The sequence below is a fragment of the Leptidea sinapis genome, chromosome 2, assembly GCF_905404315.1.
Source record: "Leptidea sinapis chromosome 2, ilLepSina1.1, whole genome shotgun sequence".
Taxonomy (NCBI): Eukaryota; Metazoa; Arthropoda; class Insecta; order Lepidoptera; family Pieridae; genus Leptidea; species Leptidea sinapis.
Window position 1 is genome coordinate 18603906 of NC_066266.1, and position 23171 is coordinate 18627076.

Genomic DNA, 23171 nt, shown 5'->3' on the forward strand with positions numbered 1-23171 from the left:
AGCCTAGACCAAGTATTATAAAAATATTATAATTTTTTTTTAATATGTTTTAAATAAATACATTAATTTGGCCATCGCAAGGAAACAGTGTTTCTCACAAGTTATACATATTACGATATTAAATTATTTAGTTAAAATAAATATGTCTAAATGTTCATTCAAAAGAGTGGAAATTTATTTCTTACCACTTCTCACTTACGAAATGATTTAATGTTGACATAAAGACTTCTAAATTGGCATAGTGAATAAAAACTATAATTTTATTGGCCAATACTAATAAATATTTTAGTTTCAAAATGAAATGAAAAATACTGGCCAATTAATTAAAAAACAATTAAATTTATTGGGCCGAAATTAGGTTTATTTATTTTAACCAAATGTTAGAGTTTCAACACTCCCATTCTTACTCCACATCTCGAACATAAATTTAAATATTCCCAGAATCTCCGCAAGACATCCTAAATATTTAACTATTCCCTGTAGTGTATTGACATCTAGTCTTAACAGAGTATGTGTTAACTATCATTGTGAGTGTCACAGACATCTTGACATCGAAAGTGACATTAACCGTGTGACTTTGAGTGCTATATAAGGAATGCACAGTACACTGTACATCGGAAGGCCAGTTCTAATCGGCTATTGGTTGCGTCCGGACGTGTCCGGGTGTAGTGCTACATAGTAAAGATTAGTTGTTGCACTCGTGAGCAAACGAGGAACATTACATACCCCATTGTGCGACAAATTACAAACGAAACTCATTCTTCAAAAGAGCATCTCACTACTTAAATAATCGTAAAGGCTTTCCTGAGTTTGACCTGTTTAAGTCATCCACCTATGTAATCATACTTTATAAAATATTTTACATATACGAAAAAATGTTGTACCTATATTAGACTATATGTTATAAGAATCAATATGTGAAAACTTTTACAAAGTGTAAAATGTTCACAATATTTTATTAGATATTTATGAAACTTTTGTGTAATAAGGTGATAATAGTATCACATGAGTGTTTTAATACCTAACTATCAACAGTTGCATACAAGACTTTACCTACACCCACAATATGAATCCTCTATACAAGATTCTGAAACAGTTAGCTTACTGCTAACATTAAAAAGCCAGTCGAGTATTGTAATGAAATTTAGTACATCATTACAAAACTCGTTTGTATGATGTAATGGTTATTAGGACATCGAGAGTTTTAATGTTGGCAATGAGCTACCTATTTAAGAATCTTTAATAGAGGATTTAATGCATGAGTGTAGATAAAGTAATTATGTTATAGCAACACTGTGAGTCTTCCAAATAAAATAAAATAAAAATAAATAATTCTTTCCTCCACAGACAATCCTCCTAAGCAAGGAACACGATGCATCGTTTTAAACACAGGCTCTCATAGAACCGCTGACATTGGCGAGTCAAGCTATGTACAACCTATCCCGATAAAAGTGTCGTCATTCTTATATTTTCCTGACGAAAGCAACGTAAGAGCTGAATCACTTCAACCAATCAGTCAAAATCCATTTAAATACCCATGGATTATATTCAGGCCTATAGGTAGTTACATCAAACCAAGAGGAAATTGTGGAGATGGAGCTGTGATAGATGGCATAACTGACTCCACCAATGGGAACTCATACGGCAATGCTGTTGATGGAGTGAATGGGGCCGGTGCTAATTCTGGAAGCAACATTAGCTCTGGAAGCGTCGTGAACACGAACAATGGAGGAACCACGGCTGAAAGCTACAGCAACGGAAACTCAAACGGCGACGCTGTTGCTGGAGTGAATGGGGCCAGTGCTAATTCTGGAAGCGACAGCAGCTCTGGAAGCTTCGTGAACACGAACAATGGAGGAACCACGGCTGGAAGCTACAGCAACGGAAACTCAAATGGCAATGCTGTTGCTGGAGGGAATGGAGCCAGTGCTAATTCTGGAAGTAACTCTAGCTCTGGAAGTTTCGTGAACACGAATAATGGAGGAACCGCGGCTGGAAGCTACAGCAACGGAAACTCAAATGGCAATGCTGTTGCTGGAGGGAATGGAGCCAGTGCTAATTCTGGAAGTAACTCTAGCTCTGGAAGCATTGTGAACACGAACAACGGAGGAACCACTGCTGGAAGCTACAGCAACGGAAACTCAAACGGCAACGCTGTTGCTGGAGTGAATGGGGCCAGTGCTAATTCTGGAAGCGACAGCAGCTCTGGAAGCTTCGTTAACACGAACAATGGAGAAACCACGGCTGGAAGCTACAGCAACGGAAACTCAAATGGCAATGCTGTTGATAGAGTGAATGGAGCCAGTGCTACTACTGGAAGCGACAACAGCTCTGGAAGCTTCGTGAACACGAACAATAGAGGAACCACGGCTGAAAGCTACAGCAACGGAAACTCAAATGGCAATGCTGTTGCTGGAGGGAATGGAGCCAGTGCTAATTCTGGAAGTAACTCTAGCTCTGGAAGCATTGTGAACACGAACAACGGAGGAACTACTGCTGAAAGCTACAGCAACGGAAACTCAAACGGCAACGCTGTTGCTGGAGTGAATGGGGCCAGTGCTAATTCTGGAAGCGACAGCAGCTCTGGAAGCTTCGTTAACACGAACAATGGAGGAACCACGGCTGGAAGCTACAGCAACGGAAACTCAAACGGCAATGCTGTTGCTGGAGTGAATGGGGCCAGTGCTAATTCTGGAAGCGACAGCAGCTCTGGAAGCTTCGTGAACACGAACAATGGAGGAACCACGGCTGCAAGCTACAGCAACGGAAACTCAAACGGCAATGCTGTTGCTGGAGGGAATGGAGCCAGTGCTAATTCTGGAAGTAACTCTAGCTCTGGAACAATTGTGAACACGAACAACAGAGGAACCACTGCTGAAAGCTACAGCAACGGAAACTCAAACGGCAACGCTGTTGCTGGAGTGAATGGGGCCACTGCTAATTCTGGAAGCGACAGCAGCTCTGGAAGCTTCGTTAACACGAACAATGGAGGAACCACGGCTGGAAGCTACAGCAACGGAAACTCAAATGGCAATGCTGTTGCTGGAGGGAATGGAGCCAGTGCTAATTCTGGAAGTAACTCTAGCTCTGGAAGTTTCGTGAACACGAACAATGGAGGAACCACGGCTGGAAGCTACAGCAACGGAAACTCAAATGGCAATGCTGTTGCTGGAGGGAATGAAGGCAGTGCTAATTCTGGAAGTAACTCTAGCTCTGGAAGCATTGTGAACACGAACAATGGAGGAACCACTGCTGAAAGCTACAGCAACGGAAACTCAAACGGCAACGCTGTTGTTGGAGTGAATGGGGCCAGTGCTAATTCTGGAAGCGACAGCAGCTCTGGAAGCTTCGTTAACACGAACAATGGAGGAACCACGGCTGGTAGCTACAACAATGGAAACTCATACGGCAATGCTGTTGATGGAGTGAATGGAGCCAGTGCTACTACTGGAAGCAACACTAACTCTGGAAGCGTCGTGAATACGAACAATGGAGGAACCACGGCTGAAAGCTACAGCAACGGAAACTCAAACGGCAACGCTGTTGCTGGAGTGAATGGGGCCAGTGCTAATTCTGGAAGCGACAGCAGCTCTGGAAGCTTCGTGAACACGAACAATGGAGGAACCACGGGTAAAAGCTACAGCAACGGAAACTCAAACGGCTACGCTGTTGCTGGAGTGAATGGAGCCAGTGCTACTACTGGAAGCGACAGCAGCTCTGGAAGTTTCGTGAACACGAACAATGGAGGTACCACGGCTGGAAGCTACAACATTGGAAACTCATACGGCAATGCTGTTGATGGAGTGAATGGGGCCAGTGCTAATTCTGGAAGCGACAGCAGCTCTGGAAGCTTCGTGAACACGAACAATGGAGGAACCACGGCTGAAAGCTACAACAATGGAAACTCAAACGGCAACGCTGGTGCTGGAGTGAATGGAGCCAGTGCTAATTCTGGAAGTGACAACAGCTCTGGAAGCTTCGTGAACACGAACAATGGAGGAACCACGGCTGGAAGCTACAGCAACGGAAACTCAAATGGCAATGCTGTTGCTGGAGGGAATGGAGCCAGTGCTAATTCTGGAAGTTACTCTAGCTCTGGAAGCATTGTGAACACGAACAACGGAGGAACCACTGCTGAAAGCTACAGCAACGGAAACTCAAACGGCAACGCTGTTGCTGGAGTGAATGGGGCCAGTGCTAATTCTGGAAGCGACAGCAGCTCTGGAAGCTTCGTTAACACGAACAATGGAGGAACCACGGCTGGAAGCTACAGCAACGGAAACTCAAATGGCAATGCTGTTGATGGAGTGAATGGAGCCAGTGCTACTACTGGAAGCGACAGCAGCTCTGGAAGCTTCGTGAACACGAACAATGGAGGAACCACGGCTGGAAGCTTCAGCAACGGAAACTCAAATGGCAATGCTGTTGCTGGAGGAAATGGAGCCAGTGCTAATTCTGGAAGTAACTCTAGCTCTGGAAGCATTGTGAACACGAACAACGGAGGAACCACTGCTGAAAGCTACAGTAACGGAAACTCAAACGGCAACGCTGTTGCTGGAGTGAATGGGGCCAGTGCTAATTCTGGAAGCGACAGCAGCTCTGGAAGCTTCGTTAACACGAACAATGGAGGAACCACGGCTGGAAGCTACAACAATGGAAACTCATACGGCAATGCTGTTGATGGAGTGAATGGAGCCAGTGCTACTACTGGAAGCAACCCTAACTCTGGAAGCTTCGTGAACACGAACAATGGAGGAACCACGGCAGCAAGCAACGGCTTTGGAATCTCATACGGTAGTGCTGTTGCTGGAGTGAATGGGGCCAGTGCTAATTCTGGAAGCGACAGCAGCTCTGGAAGCTTCGTGAACACGAACAATGGAGGAACCACTGCTGAAAGCTACAGCAACGGAAACTCAAACGGCAACGCTGTTGCTGGAGTGAATGGGGCCAGTGCTAATTCTGGAAGCGACAGCAGCTCTGGAAGCTTCGTGAACACGAACAATGGAGGAACCACAGCTCAAAGCTACAGCAATGGAAACTCAAACGGCAACGCTGTTGCTGGAGTGAATGGGGCCAGTGCTAATTCTGGAAGCGACAGCAGCTCTGGAAGCTTCGTGAACACGAACAATGGAGGAACCACGGCTGGAAGCTACAGCAACGGAAACTCAAACGGCAACGCTGGTGCTGGAGTGAATGGAGCCAGTGCTAATTCTGGAAGTGACAACAGCTCTGGAAGCTTCATTAACACGAACAATGGAGTAACCACGGCTGGAAGCTACAACAACGGAAACTCAAATGGCAATGCTGTTGCTGGAGTGAATGGGCCCAGTGCTAATTCTGGAAGCGACAGCAGCTCTGGAAGCTTCGTGAACACGAACAATGGAGGAACCACGGCTAAAAGCTACAACAACGGAAACTCAAACGGCTACGCTGTTGCTGGAGTGAATGGGGCCATTGCTTATTCTGGAAGCGACAACAGCTCTGGAAGCTTCGTTAACACGAACAATGGAGGAACCACAGCTGGAAGTTACAACAATGGGAACTCATTCAGCAATGCTGTTGATGGAGTGAATGGGGCCAGTGCTAATTCTGGAAGCAACACTAGCTCTGGAAGCGTCGTGAACACGAACAATGGAGAAACCACGGCTGAAAGCTACAGCAACGGAAACTCAAACGGCAACGCTGTTGCTGGAGTGAATGGGGCCAGTGCTAATTCTGGAAGCGACAGCAGTTCTGGAAGCTTCGTGAACACGAACAATGGAGGAACCACGGCTGGAAGCTACAGCAACGGAAACTCAAATGGCAATGCTGTTGCTGGAGGGAATGGAGCCAGTGCTAATTCTGGAAGTAACTCTAGCTCTGGAAGTTTCGTGAACACGAACAATGGAGGAACCATGGCTGGAAGCTACAGCAACGGAAACTCAAATGGCAATGCTGTTGCTGGAGGGAATGAAGGCAGTGCTAATTCTGGAAGTAACTCTAGCTCTGGAAGCATTGTGAACACGAACAACGGAGGAACCACTGCTGAAAGCTACAGCAACGGAAACTCAAACGGCAACGCTGTTGCTGGAGTGAATGGGGCCAGTGCTAATTCTGGAAGCGACAGCAGCTCTGGAAGCTTCGTTAACACGAACAATGGAGGAACCACGGCTGGAAGCTACAACAATGGAAACTCATACGGCAATGCTGTTGATGGAGTGAATGGAGCCAGTGCTACTACTGGAAGCAACCCTAACTCTGGAAGCGTCGTGAACACGAACAATGGAGGAACCACGGCTGAAAGCTACAGCAACGGAAAATCAAACGGCAACGCTGGTGCTGGAGTGAATGGAGCCAGTGCTAATTCTGGAAGTGACAACAGCTCTGGAAGCTTCATTAACACGAACAATGGAGTAACCACGGCTGGAAGCTACAACAACGGAAACTCAAATGGCAATGCTGTTGCTGGAGGGAATGGAGCCAGTGCTAATTCTGGAAGTAACTCTAGCTCTGGAAGCATTGTGAACACGAACAACGGAGGAACCATTGCTGAAAGCTACAGCAACGGAAACTCAAACGGCAACGCTGTTGCTGGAGTGAATGGGGCCAGTGCTAATTCTGGAAGCGACAGCAGCTCTGGAAGCTTCGTTAACACGAACAATGGAGGAACCACGGCTGGAAGCTACAGCAACGGAAACTCAAATGGCAATGCTGTTGATGGAGTGAATGGAGCCAGTGCTACTACTGGAAGCGACAGCAGCTCTGGAAGCTTCGTGAACACGAACAATGGAGGAACCACGGCTGGAAGCTACAGCAACGGAAACTCAAATGGCAATGCTGTTGCTGGAGGGAATGGAGCCAGTGCTAATTCTGGAAGTAACTCTAGCTCTGGAAGCATTGTGAACACGAACAACGGAGGAACCACTGCTGAAAGCTACAGTAACGGAAACTCAAACGGCAACGCTGTTGCTGGAGTGAATGGGGCCAGTGCTAATTCTGGAAGCGACAGCAGCTCTGGAAGCTTCGTTAACACGAACAATGGAGGAACCACGGCTGGAAGCTACAACAATGGAAACTCATACGGCAATGCTGTTGATGGAGTGAATGGAGCCAGTGCTACTACTGGAAGCAACCGTAACTCTGGAAGCTTCGTGAACACGAACAATGGAGGAACCACGGCAGCAAGCAACGGCTTTGAAATCTCATACGGTAGTGCTGTTGCTGGAGTGAATGGGGCCAGTGCTAATTCTGGAAGCGACAGCAGCTCTGGAAGCATTGTGAACACGAACAATGGAGGAACCACGGCTGGAAGCTACAACAATGGAAACTCATACGGCAATGCTGTTGATGGAGTGAATGGGGCCAGTGCTAATTCTGGAAGCAACACTAGCTCTGGAAGCTTCGTGAACTCGAACAATGGAGGAACCACGGCTGAAGGCTACAGCAACGGAAACTCAAACGGCAACGCTGTTGCTGGAGTGAATGGGGCCAGTGCTAATTCTGGAAGCGACAGCAGCTCTGGAAGCTTCGTGAACACGAACAATGGAGGAACCACAGCTCAAAGCTACAGCAATGGAAACTCAAACGGCAACGCTGTTGCTGGAGTGAATGGGGCCAGTGCTAATTCTGGAAGCGACAGCAGCTCTGGAAGCATTGTGAACACGAACAATGGAGGAACCACGGCTGGAAGCTACAACAATGGAAACTCATACGGCAATGCTGTTGATGGAGTGAATGGGGCCAGTGCTAATTCTGGAAGCAACACTAGCTCTGGAAGCTTCGTGAACTCGAACAATGGAGGAACCACGGCTGAAGGCTACAGCAACGGAAACTCAAACGGCAACGCTGTTGCTGGAGTGAATGGGGCCAGTGCTAATTCTGGAAGCGACAGCAGCTCTGGAAGCTTCGTGAACACGAACAATGGAGGAACCACGGCTGAAAGCTACAACAATGGAAACTCAAACGGTAATGCTGTTGCTGGAGCGAATGGGGCCAGTGCTAATTCTGGAAGCGACAGCAGCTCTGGAAGCTTCGTGAACACGAACAATGGAGGAACCACGGCTGGCAGCTACAGCAACGGAAACTCAAATGGCAATGCTGTTGCTGGAGGGAATGTAGCCAGTGCTAATTCTGGAAGTAACTCTAGCTCTGGAAGCATTGTGAACACGAACAACGGAGGAACCACTGCTGAAAACTACAGCAACGGAAATTCAAACGGCAACGCTGTTGCTGGAGTGAATGGGGCCAGTGCTAATTCTGGAAGCGACAGCAGCCCTGGAAGCTTCGTTAACACGAACAATGGAGGAAACACGAACAATGGAGGAACCACGGCTGGAAGCTACAACAATGGAAACTCATACGGCAATGCTGTTGATGGAGTGAATGGAGCCAGTGCTACTACTGGAAGCAACACTAACTCTGGAAGCGTCGTGAATACGAACAATGGAGGAACCACGGCTGAAAGCTACAGCAACGGAAACTCAAACGGCAACGCTGTTGCTGGAGTGAATGGGGCCACTGCTAATTCTGGAAGCGACAGCAGCTCTGGAAGCTTCGTGAACACGAACAATGGAGGAACCACGGGTAAAAGCTACAGCAACGGAAACTCAAACGGCTACGCTGTTGCTGGAGTGAATGGAGCCAGTGCTACTACTGGAAGCGACAGCAGCTCTGGAAGTTTCGTGAACACGAACAATGGAGGTACCACGGCTGGAAGCTACAACATTGGAAACTCATACGGCAATGCTGTTGATGGAGTGAATGGGGCCAGTGCTAATTCTGGAAGCGACAGCAGCTCTGGAAGCTTCGTGAACACGAACAATGGAGGAACCACGGCTGAAAGCTACAACAATGGAAACTCAAACGGCAACGCTGGTGCTGGAGTGAATGGAGCCAGTGCTAATTCTGGAAGTGACAACAGCTCTGGAAGCTTCGTGAACACGAACAATGGAGGAACCACGGCTGGAAGCTACAGCAACGGAAACTCAAATGGCAATGCTGTTGCTGGAGGGAATGGAGCCAGTGCTAATTCTGGAAGTAACTCTAGCTCTGGAAGCATTGTGAACACGAACAACGGAGGAACCACTGCTGAAAGCTACAGCAACGGAAACTCAAACGGCAACGCTGTTGCTGGAGTGAATGGGGCCAGTGCTAATTCTGGAAGCGACAGCAGCTCTGGAAGCTTCGTTAACACGAACAATGGAGGAACCACGGCTGGAAGCTACAGCAACGGAAACTCAAATGGCAATGCTGTTGATGGAGTGAATGGAGCCAGTGCTACTACTGGAAGCGACAGCAGCTCTGGAAGCTTCGTGAACACGAACAATGGAGGAACCACGGCTGGAAGCTTCAGCAACGGAAACTCAAATGGCAATGCTGTTGCTGGAGGGAATGGAGCCAGTGCTAATTCTGGAAGTAACTCTAGCTCTGGAAGCATTGTGAACACGAACAACGGAGGAACCACTGCTGAAAGCTACAGTAACGGAAACTCAAACGGCAACGCTGTTGCTGGAGTGAATGGGGCCAGTGCTAATTCTGGAAGCGACAGCAGCTCTGGAAGCTTCGTTCACACGAACAATGGAGGAACCACGGCTGGAAGCTACAACAATGGAAACTCATACGGCAATGCTGTTGATGGAGTGAATGGAGCCAGTGCTACTACTGGAAGCAACCCTAACTCTGGAAGCTTTGTGAACACAAACAATGGAGGAACCACGGCAGCAAGCAACGGCTTTGGAATCTCATACGGTCGTGCTGTTGCTGGAGGGAATGGGGCCAGTGCTAATTCTGGAAGCGACAGCAGCTCTGGAAGCTTCGTGAACACGAACAATGGAGGAACCACTGCTGAAAGCTACAGCAACGGAAACTCAAACGGCAACGCTGTTGCTGGAGTGAATGGGGCCAGTGCTAATTCTGGAAGCGACAGCAGCTCTGGAAGCTTCGTGAACACGAACAATGGAGGAACCACAGCTCAAAGCTACAGCAATGGAAACTCAAACGGCAACGCTGTTGCTGGAGTGAATGGGGCCAGTGCTAATTCTGGAAGCGACAGCAGCTCTGGAAGCTTCGTGAACACGAACAATGGAGGAACCACGGCAGGAAGCTACAGCAACGGAAACTCAAACGGCAACGCTGGTGCTGGAGTGAATGGAGCCAGTGCTAATTCTGGAAGTGACAACAGCTCTGGAAGCTTCATTAACACGAACAATGGAGTAACCACGGCTGGAAGCTACAACAACGGAAACTCAAATGGCAATGCTGTTGCTGGAGTGAATGGGCCCAGTGCTAATTCTGGAAGCGACAGCAGCTCTGGAAGCTTCGTGAACACGAACAATGGAGGAACCACGGCTAAAAGCTACAGCAACGGAAACTCAAACGGCAACGCTGGTGCTGGAGTGAATGGAGCCAGTGCTAATTCTGGAAGTGACAACAGCTCTGGAAGCTTCATTAACACGAACAATGGAGTAACCACGGCTGGAAGTTACAACAACGGAAACTCAAATGGCAATGCTGTTGCTGGAGTGAATGTGGCCATTGCTTATTCTGGAAGCGACAACAGCTCTGGAAGCTTCGTTAACACGAACAATGGAGGAACCACAGCTGGAAGTTACAACAATGGGAACTCATTCAGCAATGCTGTTGATGGAGTGAATGGGGCCAGTGCTAATTCTGGAAGCAACACTAGCTCTGGAAGCGTCGTGAACACGAACAATGGAGAAACCACGGCTGAAAGCTACAGCAACGGAAACTCAAACGGCAACGCTGTTGCTGGAGTGAATGGGGCCAGTGCTAATTCTGGAAGCGACAGCAGTTCTGGAAGCTTCGTGAACACGAACAATGGAGGAACCACGGCTGGAAGCTACAGCAACGGAAACTCAAATGGCAATGCTGTTGCTGGAGGGAATGGGGCCACTGCTAATTCTGGAAGCGACAGCAGCTCTGGAAGCTTCGTGAACACGAACAATGGAGGAACCACGGGTAAAAGCTACAGCAACGGAAACTCAAACGGCAATGCTGTTGCTGGAGGGAATGAAGGCAGTGCTAATTCTGGAAGTAACTCTAGCTCTGGAAGCATTGTGAACACGAACAACGGAGGAACCACGGCTGGAAGCTACAACAATGGAAACTCATACGGCAATGCTGTTGATGGAGTGAATGGAGCCAGTGCTACTACTGGAAGCAACCCTAACTCTGGAAGCGTCGTGAACACGAACAATGGAGGAACCACGGCTGAAAGCTACAGCAACAGAAACTCAAACGGCAACGCTGGTGCTGGAGTGAATGGAGCCAGTGCTAATTCTGGAAGTGACAACAGCTCTGGAAGCTTCATTAACACGAACAATGGAGTAACCACGGCTGGAAGCTACAACAACGGAAACTCAAATGGCAATGCTGTTGCTGGAGGGAATGGAGCCAGTGCTAATTCTGGAAGTAACTCTAGCTCTGGAAGCATTGTGAACACGAACAACGGAGGAACCACTGCTGAAAGCTACAGCAACGGAAACTCAAACGGCAACGCTGTTGCTGGAGTGAATGGGGCCAGTGCTAATTCTGGAAGCGACAGCAGCTCTGGAAGCTTCGTTAACACGAACAATGGAGGAACCACGGCTGGAAGCTACAGCAACGGAAACTCAAATGGCAATGCTGTTGATGGAGTGAATGGAGCCAGTGCTACTACTGGAAGCGACAGCAGCTCTGGAAGCTTCGTGAACACGAACAATGGAGGAACCACGGCTGGAAGCTACAGCAACGGAAACTCAAATGGCAATGCTGTTGCTGGAGTGAATGGAGCCAGTGCTAATTCTGGAAGTAACTCTAGCTCTGGAAGCATTGTGAACACGAACAACGGAGGAACCACTGCTGAAAGCTACAGTAACGGAAACTCAAACGGCAACGCTGTTGCTGGAGTGAATGGGGCCAGTGCTAATTCTGGAAGCGACAGCAGCTCTGGAAGCTTCGTTAACACGAACAATGGAGGAACCACGGCTGGAAGCTACAACAATGGAAACTCATACGGCAATGCTGTTGATGGAGTGAATGGAGCCAGTGCTACTACTGGAAGCAACCCTAACTCTGGAAGCTTCGTGAACACGAACAATGGAGGAACCACGGCAGCAAGCAACGGCTTTGGAATCTCATACGGTAGTGCTGTTGCTGGAGTGAATGGGGCCAGTGCTAATTCTGGAAGTGACAGCAGCTCTGGAAGCTTCGTGAACACGAACAATGGAGGAACCACAGCTCAAAGCTACAGCAATGGAAACTCAAACGGCAACGCTGTTGCTGGAGTGAATGGGGCCAGTGCTAATTCTGGAAGCGACAGCAGCTCTGGAAGCATTGTGAACACGAACAATGGAGGAACCACGGCTGGAAGCTACAGCAACGGAAACTCAAATGGCAATGCTGTTGATGGAGTGAATGGGGCCAGTGCTAATTCTGGAAGCAACACTAGCTCTGGAAGCTTCGTGAACTCGAACAATGGAGGAACCACGGCTGAAGGCTACAGCAACGGAAACTCAAACGGCAACGCTGTTGCTGGAGTGAATGGGGCCAGTGCTAATTCTGGAAGCGACAGCAGCTCTGGAAGCTTCGTGAACACGAACAATGGAGGAACCACGGCTGAAAGCTACAACAATGGAAACTCAAACGGTAATGCTGTTGCTGGAGCGAATGGGGCCAGTGCTAATTCTGGAAGCGACAGCAGCTCTGGAAGCTTCGTTAACACGAACAATGGAGGAACCACGGCTGGAAGCTACAGCAACGGAAACTCAAATGGCAATGCTGTTGCTGGAGGGAATAGAGCCAGTGCTAATTCTGGAAGTAACTCTAGCTCTGGAAGTTTCGTGAACACGAACAATGGAGGAACCACGGCTGGAAGCTACAGCAACGGAAACTCAAATGGCAATGCTGTTGCTGGAGGGAATGAAGGCAGTGCTAATTCTGGAAGTAACTCTAGCTCTGGAAGCATTGTGAACACGAACAACGGAGGAACCACTGCTGAAAGCTACAGCAACGGAAACTCAAACGGCAACGCTGTTGCTGGAGTGAATGGGGCCAGTGCTAATTCTGGAAGCGACAGCAGCTCTGGAAGCTTCGTTAACACGAACAATGGAGGAACCACGGCTGGAAGCTACAACAATGGAAACTCATACGGCAATGCTGTTGATGGAGTGAATGGAGCCAGTGCTACTACTGGAAGCAACCCTAACTCTGGAAGCGTCGTGAACACGAACAATGGAGGAACCACGGCTGGAAGCTACAGCAACGGAAACTCAAACGGCAACGCTGGTGCTGGAGTGAATGGAGCCAGTGCTAATTCTGGAAGTGACAACAGCTCTGGAAGCTTCATTAACACGAACAATGGAGTAACCACGGCTGGAAGCTACAACAACGGAAACTCAAACGGCAATGCTGTTGCTGGAGGGAATGGAGCCAGTGCTAATTCTGGAAGTAACTCTAGCTCTGGAAGCATTGTGAACACGAACAACGGAGGAACCACTGCTGAAAGCTACAGCAACGGAAACTCAAACGGCAACGCTGTTGCTGGAGTGAATGGGGCCAGTGCTAATTCTGGAAGCGACAGCAGCTCTGGAAGCTTCGTTAACACGAACAATGGAGGAACCACGGCTGGAAGCTACAGCAACGGAAACTCAAATGGCAATGCTGTTGATGGAGTGAATGGAGCCAGTGCTACTACTGGAAGCGACAGCAGCTCTGGAAGCTTCGTGAACACGAACAATGGAGGAACCACGGCTGGAAGCTACAGCAACGGAAACTCAAATGGCAATGCTGTTGCTGGAGGGAATGGAGCCAGTGCTAATTCTGGAAGTAACTCTAGCTCTGGAAGCATTGTGAACACGAACAACGGAGGAACCACTGCTGAAAGCTACAGTAACGGAAACTCAAACGGCAACGCTGTTGCTGGAGTGAATGGGGCCAGTGCTAATTCTGGAAGCGACAGCAGCTCTGGAAGCTTCGTTAACACGAACAATGGAGGAACCACGGCTGGAAGCTACAACAATTTAAACTCATACGGCAATGCTGTTGATGGAGTGAATGGAGCCAGTGCTACTACTGGAAGCAACCCTACCTCTGGAAGCTTCGTGAACACGAACAATGGAGGAACCACGTTTGGAAGCTACAATATTGGATACTCATACGGCAACGCTGTTGATGGAGTGAATGGAGCCAGTGCTAATTCTGGAAGCAACACTAGCTCTGGAAGCCTTGTGAACACAAACAACGGAGGAACCACTGCTGAAAGCTACAGCAACGGAAACTCAAACGGCAACGCTGTTGCTGGAGTGAATGGGGCCAGTGCTAATTCTGGAAGCGACAGCAGCTCTGGAAGCTTCGTTAACACGAACAATGTAGGAACCACGGCTGGAAGCTACAGCAACGGAAACTCAAATGGCAATGCTGTTGATGGAGTGAATGGAGCCAGTGCTACTACTGGAAGCGACAGCAGCTCTGGAAGCTTCGTGAACACGAACAATGGAGGAACCACGGCTGGAAGCTACAGCAACGGAAACTCAAATGGCAATGCTGTTGCTGGAGGGAATGGAGCCAGTGCTAATTCTGGAAGTAACTCTAGCTCTGGAAGCATTGTGAACACGAACAACGGAGGAACCACTGCTGAAAGCTACAGTAACGGAAACTCAAACGGCAACGCTGTTGCTGGAGTGAATGGGGCCAGTGCTGATTCTGGAAGCGACAGCAGCTCTGGAAGCTTCGTTAACACGAACAATGGAGGAACCACGGCTGGAAGCTACAACAATGGAAACTCATACGGCAATGCTGTTGATGGAGTGAATGGAGCCAGTGCTATTACTGGAAGCAACCCTAACTCTGGAAGCTTCGTGAACACGAACAATGGAGGAACCACGTTTGGAAGCTACAACATTGGATACTCATACGGCAACGCTGTTGATGGAGTGAATGGAGCCAGTGCTAATTCTGGAAGCAACACTAGCTCTGGAAGCCTTGTGAACACGAACAACGGAGGAACCACGGCTGAAATCTACAGCAACGGAAACTCAAGCGGCAACGCTGTTGCTGGAGTGAATGGGGCCAGTGCTAATTCTGGAAGCGACAGCAGCTCTGGAAGCTTCGTTAACACGAACAATGGAGGAACCACGGCTGGAAGCTACAGCAACGGAAACTCAAATGGCAATGCTGTTGATGGAGTGAATGGAGCCAGTGCTACTACTGGAAGCGACAGCAGCTCTGGAAGCTTCGTGAACACGAACAATGGAGGAACCACGGCTGGAAGCTACAGCAACGGAAACTCAAATGGCAATGCTGTTGCTGGAGGGAATGGAGCCAGTGCTAATTCTGGAAGTAACTCTAGCTCTGGAAGCATTGTGAACACGAACAACGGAGGAACCACTGCTGAAAGCTACAGCAACGGAAACTCAAACGGCAACGCTGTTGCTGGAGTGAATGGGGCCAGTGCTAATTCTGGAAGCGACAGCAGCTCTGGAAGCTTCGTTAACACGAACAATGGAGGAACCACGGCTGGAAGCTACAGCAACGGAAACTCAAATGGCAATGCTGTTGATGGAGTGAATGGAGCCAGTGCTACTACTGGAAGCGACAGCAGCTCTGGAAGCTTCGTGAACACGAACAATGGAGGAACCACGGCTGGAAGCTACAGCAACGGAAACTCAAATGGCAATGCTGTTGCTGGAGGGAATGGAGCCAGTGCTAATTCTGGAAGTAACTCTAGCTCTGGAAGCATTGTGAACACGAACAACGGAGGAACCACTGCTGAAAGCTACAGTAACGGAAACTCAAACGGCAACGCTGTTGCTGGAGTGAATGGGGCCAGTGCTAATTCTGGAAGCGACAGCAGCTCTGGAAGCTTCGTTAACACGAACAATGGAGGAACCACGGCTGGAAGCTACAACAATGGAAACTCATACGGCAATGCTGTTGATGGAGTGAATGGAGCCAGTGCTACTACTGGAAGCAACCCTAACTCTGGAAGCTTCGTGAACACGAACAATGGAGGAACCACGGCAGCAAGCAACGGCTTTGGAATCTCATACGGTAGTGCTGTTGCTGGAGTGAATGGGGCCAGTGCTAATTCTGGAAGTGACAGCAGCTCTGGAAGCTTCGTGAACACGAACAATGGAGGAACCACAGCTCAAAGCTACAGCAATGGAAACTCAAACGGCAACGCTGTTGCTGGAGTGAATGGGGCCAGTGCTAATTCTGGAAGCGACAGCAGCTCTGGAAGCATTGTGAACACGAACAATGGAGGAACCACGGCTGGAAGCTACAGCAACGGAAACTCAAATGGCAATGCTGTTGATGGAGTGAATGGGGCCAGTGCTAATTCTGGAAGCAACACTAGCTCTGGAAGCTTCGTGAACTCGAACAATGGAGGAACCACGGCTGAAGGCTACAGCAACGGAAACTCAAACGGCAACGCTGTTGCTGGAGTGAATGGGGCCAGTGCTAATTCTGGAAGCGACAGCAGCTCTGGAAGCTTCGTGAACACGAACAATGGAGGAACCACGGCTGAAAGCTACAACAATGGAAACTCAAACGGTAATGCTGTTGCTGGAGCGAATGGGGCCAGTGCTAATTCTGGAAGCGACAGCAGCTCTGGAAGCTTCGTTAACACGAACAATGGAGGAACCACGGCTGGAAGCTACAGCAACGGAAACTCAAATGGCAATGCTGTTGCTGGAGGGAATAGAGCCAGTGCTAATTCTGGAAGTAACTCTAGCTCTGGAAGTTTCGTGAACACGAACAATGGAGGAACCACGGCTGGAAGCTACAGCAACGGAAACTCAAATGGCAATGCTGTTGCTGGAGGGAATGAAGGCAGTGCTAATTCTGGAAGTAACTCTAGCTCTGGAAGCATTGTGAACACGAACAACGGAGGAACCACTGCTGAAAGCTACAGCAACGGAAACTCAAACGGCAACGCTGTTGCTGGAGTGAATGGGGCCAGTGCTAATTCTGGAAGCGACAGCAGCTCTGGAAGCTTCGTTAACACGAACAATGGAGGAACCACGGCTGGAAGCTACAACAATGGAAACTCATACGGCAATGCTGTTGATGGAGTGAATGGAGCCAGTGCTACTACTGGAAGCAACCCTAACTCTGGAAGCGTCGTGAACACGAACAATGGAGGAACCACGGCTGGAAGCTACAGCAACGGAAACTCAAACGGCAACGCTGGTGCTGGAGTGAATGGAGCCAGTGCTAATTCTGGAAGTGACAACAGCTCTGGAAGCTTCATTAACACGAACAATGGAGTAACCACGGCTGGAAGCTACAACAACGGAAACTCAAACGGCAATGCTGTTGCTGGAGGGAATGGAGCCAGTGCTAATTCTGGAAGTAACTCTAGCTCTGGAAGCATTGTGAACACGAACAACGGAGGAACCACTGCTGAAAGCTACAGCAACGGAAACTCAAACGGCAACGCTGTTGCTGGAGTGAATGGGGCCAGTGCTAATTCTGGAAGCGACAGCAGCTCTGGAAGCTTCGTTAACACGAACAATGGAGGAACCACGGCTGGAAGCTACAGCAACGGAAACTCAAATGGCAATGCTGTTGATGGAGTGAATGGAGCCAGTGCTACTACTGGAAGCGACAGCAGCTCTGGAAGCTTCGTGAACACGAACAATGGAGGAACCACGGCTGGAAGCTACAGCAACGGAAACTCAAATGGCAATGCTGTTGCTGGAGGGAATGGAGCCAGTGCTAATTCTGGAAGTAACTCTAGCTCTGGAAGCATTGTGAACACGAACAACGGAGGAACCACTGCTGAAAGCTACAGTAACGGAAACTCAAACGGCAACGCTGTTGCTGGAGTGAATGGGGCCAGTGCTAATTCTGGAAGCGACAGCAGCTCTGGAAGCTTCGTTAACACGAACAATGGAGGAACCACGGCTGGAAGCTACAACAATTTAAACTCATACGGCAATGCTGTTGATGGAGTGAATGGAGCCAGTGCTACTACTGGAAGCAACCCTACCTCTGGAAGCTTCGTGAACACGAACAATGGAGGAACCACGTTTGGAAGCTACAATATTGGATACTCATACGGCAACGCTGTTGATGGAGTGAATGGAGCCAGTGCTAATTCTGGAAGCAACACTAGCTCTGGAAGCCTTGTGAACACAAACAACGGAGGAACCACTGCTGAAAGCTACAGCAACGGAAACTCAAACGGCAACGCTGTTGCTGGAGTGAATGGGGCCAGTGCTAATTCTGGAAGCGACAGCAGCTCTGGAAGCTTCGTTAACACGAACAATGTAGGAACCACGGCTGGAAGCTACAGCAACGGAAACTCAAATGGCAATGCTGTTGATGGAGTGAATGGAGCCAGTGCTACTACTGGAAGCGACAGCAGCTCTGGAAGCTTCGTGAACACGAACAATGGAGGAACCACGGCTGGAAGCTACAGCAACGGAAACTCAAATGGCAATGCTGTTGCTGGAGGGAATGGAGCCAGTGCTAATTCTGGAAGTAACTCTAGCTCTGGAAGCATTGTGAACACGAACAACGGAGGAACCACTGCTGAAAGCTACAGTAACGGAAACTCAAACGGCAACGCTGTTGCTGGAGTGAATGGGGCCAGTGCTAATTCTGGAAGCGACAGCAGCTCTGGAAGCTTCGTTAACACGAACAATGGAGGAACCACGGCTGGAAGCTACAACAATGGAAACTCATACGGCAATGCTGTTGATGGAGTGAATGGAGCCAGTGCTATTACTGGAAGCAACCCTAACTCTGGAAGCTTCGTGAACACGAACAATGGAGGAACCACGTTTGGAAGCTACAACATTGGATACTCATACGGCAACGCTGTTGATGGAGTGAATGGAGCCAGTGCTAATTCTGGAAGCAACACTAGCTCTGGAAGCCTTGTGAACACGAACAACGGAGGAACCACGGCTGAAATCTACAGCAACGGAAACTCAAACGGCAACGCTGTTGCTGGAGTGAATGGGGCCAGTGCTAATTCTGGAAGCGACAGCAGCTCTGGAAGCTTCGTTAACACGAACAATGGAGGAACCACGGCTGGAAGCTACAGCAACGGAAACTCAAATGGCAATGCTGTTGATGGAGTGAATGGAGCCAGTGCTACTACTGGAAGCGACAGCAGCTCTGGAAGCTTCGTGAACACGAACAATGGAGGAACCACGGCTGGAAGCTACAGCAACGGAAACTCAAATGGCAATGCTGTTGCTGGAGGGAATGGAGCCAGTGCTAATTCTGGAAGCAACAGCAGCTCTGGAAGCTTCGTGAATACGAACAATGGAGGAACCACTGCTGAAAGCTACAGTAACGGAAACTCAAACGGCAACGCTGTTGCTGGAGTGAATGGGGCCAGTGCTAATTCTGGAAGCGACAGCAGCTCTGGAAGCTTCGTTAACACGAACAATGGAGGAACCACGGCTGGAAGCTACAACATTGGAAACTCATACGGCAACGCTGTTGATGGAGTGAATGGAGCCAGTGCTACTACTGGAAGCAACACTAGCTCTGGAAGCTTCGTGAACACGAACAATGGAGGAACCACGGCTGAAAGCTACAACAATGGAAACTCATACGGTAATGCTGTTGCTGGAGTGAATGGGGCCAGTGCTATTTCTGGAAGCAACACTAGCTCTGGAAGCTTAGTGAACACGAACAATGGAGGAACCACGGCTGAAAGCTACAACAATGGATACTCAAATGGCAATGCTGTTGCTGGAGGGAATGGGGCCAGTGCTAATTCTGGAAGCGACAGCAGCTCTGGAAGCTTCGTGAACACGAACAATGGAGGAACCACGGCTGGAATCTACAACATTGGAAACTCATACGGCAACGCTGTTGATGGAGTGAATGGAGCCAGTGCTACTACTGGAAGCAACACTAGCTCTGGAAGCTTCGTGAACACGAACAATGGAGGAACCACGGCTGAAAGCTACAACAATGGAAACTCATACGGTAATGCTGTTGCTGGAGTGAATGGGGCCAGTGCTATTTCTGGAAGCGACAGCAGCTCTGGAAGCTTTATTAGCCCTAACAGTGGTGGTTCCACGGCTGGAAGCAACGGCAGCAGAAAGTTATACGGCAATGCCCCAACAGGTCTTCGTTATACGCCAACACTAGATTTTGGCTTGCGATCTGCACTTGGAAGTATTCCTATAAATAAATTTAAGCCCCAATTACATAATGTGGAGGGACCGCTTGACTTTTCATCAAGAATCGCTGACAGTATAATACCGGAAAGGAATTTTTTAAGTAATGCAGGCTCTTATGATCTAAACCATTTAGACTACCCAAGTAGTCCCAATGGTATTTATAGCCTGAATGAGAATTTCAAAGCACCTGCAAGAGCAGTATATGATAATGAAAATTTCGCTCCTCGTCTTGTTGCAAACACATTTAATAAACCGTCATATGGTCCAATCATTGGTCAATTAGGTGGAAATAATTATGCTTTGGCGAACTCCTTCGCCCAGTCTCGTACTGAAACCGAAGCCTCTTCTACATCTGCCAGTGCTACTTTGAAAGACAACAACTCGTATATAAATTATTCATCTTCCAGAGGCGAGAGCAGTAGTGAAAATGAAAGCGATTCCAGCAATTTTGTATCAAAATTGGGACCCAACGGTAAAAGTTTTCAATACAATAACGACGACAGTTTTAGCGAATCAAAGAGTAATGCAAATAAATACGCACTATCCTTTGGACAACAATATTAGAAACGTCAACGACGCGATCTATTGACAGTTCATAGACATCTGTCAATTTAATGTTATACGAAATCTACTCATTTGTGGGATAAATATGAATTGGTACAGCTTGCCAATAATTTGGATTAAATAATTGGCAATAAGACGAACATATTATACCTAGGTTCTCATTTATATTTATAGACTTATATAATAGCAAGACGTGTGTATACTTAACTCATGAAAGTGAGGAATATAATAGTGAACGAATAAGAAGCCAATAAATCTCAAAAAGAAGTTATTAGAAGTAACTTTGGAATCCGTAGCAACACATTACATGTGGTGCACAGATATTACCCGTAACGCACACATATTACATGTAACGGACACATATTACACGTGTCGGACACATATTACACGTGTCGGACACATATTACACGTGTCGGACACACTTACTTCAGTTTGATTATTTACCGACTGCAGCTAATGTTACTTCCTGCTTTTTTATTAGTCTTAGTTTATATTAATGTGTTTAAAATAAAATTAAATACATTGTTAATATTATGATTGTTTTGAAATTCTTGGAAGATATTAATTATTTCTTGATATTTTATGGATATATTATGAAAATAATGTAACTTTTTAGCTTATCTGTGACGCGTTGAAATTTAGAAGCAATTATAGGTACCAATTTTTGTTATTTCTATGTGATTTCAAACGATCTTTGAGTACGATTTCGTATGCCGGATGCAGCAACTAGTATTTCTTATTACAATAATTATCTACTTAATAAATTAAAATGATTTGCGATTACTCTTTAGTTAATATTTGTTGAATTTACTAACGAGATGCATTTGTAAACTAAGTAAGAATATAAATGAACGAATGCCAAATACGGCGTCAAATTTTTGTGGTGTTTAATAAACTTATTCAAGCATATAATATTGTATTTTTTTTTTTCATTTGTGACCCAATTGTATTAAGAATTTTATAAAAGTGTCCGCAACGCACAAAATAAATATTGGAACGAAGTTCCTTATTGGAATAACCGGGAAAAAACGTCCGGAACATAACTCTCTTCGTGTATATAGAAGCGAAGGGATTTAAATAGGTATTAATTACTTCATGGAGTGCAGTTTAGTCCAACTTGAGAGATAGGACAGTTTTCATTTTGATTTAAGACACAATTATTTTTATTTCCAATATTTGTTTTGTATGGACATATTTTCTGTGAGAGAATTTATTGACGCACTGTTTGACAGTTCTGCTGTGAAAGAATTTATAACAACAGTGAGCATATTTCACTAAATAATTCTTGATGTAATTAAATATTATTGACAAATTATTAAAAGACAATATTTTAATAATCACAAGAACGACGTCTGTAGATTAAGCTAAATATTTATAGTTAGTTATTTATGTATAAATAATTGACAATGAACAATTGTTGACATTTGACACATTTCTGACAAATTACATTGATTATTTTATTTATTTAGATTTTAGAGCATTGGTACAAATAAAATACAATGAACGAATATTTAAATCATAATATTTAAATAGGTTTATAACTGCAAAATAACATTGACTTAAAAGCAAAACATAATGACGTTTACAGTACCTATTTGATGTTTTTGAAAATAAACTTTGAGTATTACTCGGCGCTACTATAGGCTATACTATTGTGCGTGCGTCATCTAAAAATAAAAGGTTTCAGAAATTTTCTGACGTTTGCGACATTAATTATTTTGTTTTGTTTCTTCGTCCATTATTAGGACAGGCAAAGGATTCAAGCCAATACAGCCGTATTCGTTAATATTCAATAATTTATTTCACGATTTTTAAAATATAGTTCTTTGAAACGATTTGTCTGGTTACGCAATAGAAGTATATCTTCTTGCGTGCATACATAAGTATATACATACTTTTTTATTACAGACAGTGGAATTCAGTGGACACTGCCCATTTTTTTTTTTTCGTAAAGTTAAATATTTATAAAAAGGAACTATGTTCCTATCCGGTGTCCCACGACACCACACGGTTTTTTTTATAAGTACGTCAAATCAACTCGGGACGTGGCTCCTATTTAATGAACCGGTTTTTCTATCTCAGGCGATAACTATTAAAATATTGAATTTTTAAAAAAAATGGCGTGCGTACAAAGTACATGTCTACTACAACTAATTTTTAAATCTCGTTAATATCTCGCGGCCACGCACTAAACCTGCACGATACAACGCTAGTAGGGAAAATGTTCTACTTTTTCGCGGCCGCGTGCTAAACCTGCACGATACAACGCTAGAAGGGAAGGTGTTCCATTTACTCGCGTCCGCGCGCTAAACCTGCATGATACAACGCTAGTAGCGAAATTGTTCTACTTACTAGCGGTGCCATGTGCTTCATGCTACGTTCGCCCTATCTCACTCTATCTCAATCGGTCTCAATCTCCCCCTCCTTGGATAAATACGTCCCACATTTTCGTGACACTTTATAGACTGGATTTAAGAA

At 46.8% G+C, this 23171-nt stretch overlaps 1 protein-coding gene across 1 annotated transcript; it reads left to right on the forward strand.

The window, feature by feature from the left end:
* Positions 1–1331: 1331 nt before the first annotated feature.
* On the forward strand, positions 1332–21605 carry LOC126973345 (trimeric autotransporter adhesin AtaA-like; the record flags this gene model as incomplete). Its single annotated transcript, XM_050820575.1, has 1 exon — positions 1332–21605. A coding segment is annotated over one exon (19362 nt), but the record flags the coding sequence as incomplete, so codon positions are not given.
* Between the last annotated feature and the right edge of the window lie 1566 nt (positions 21606–23171).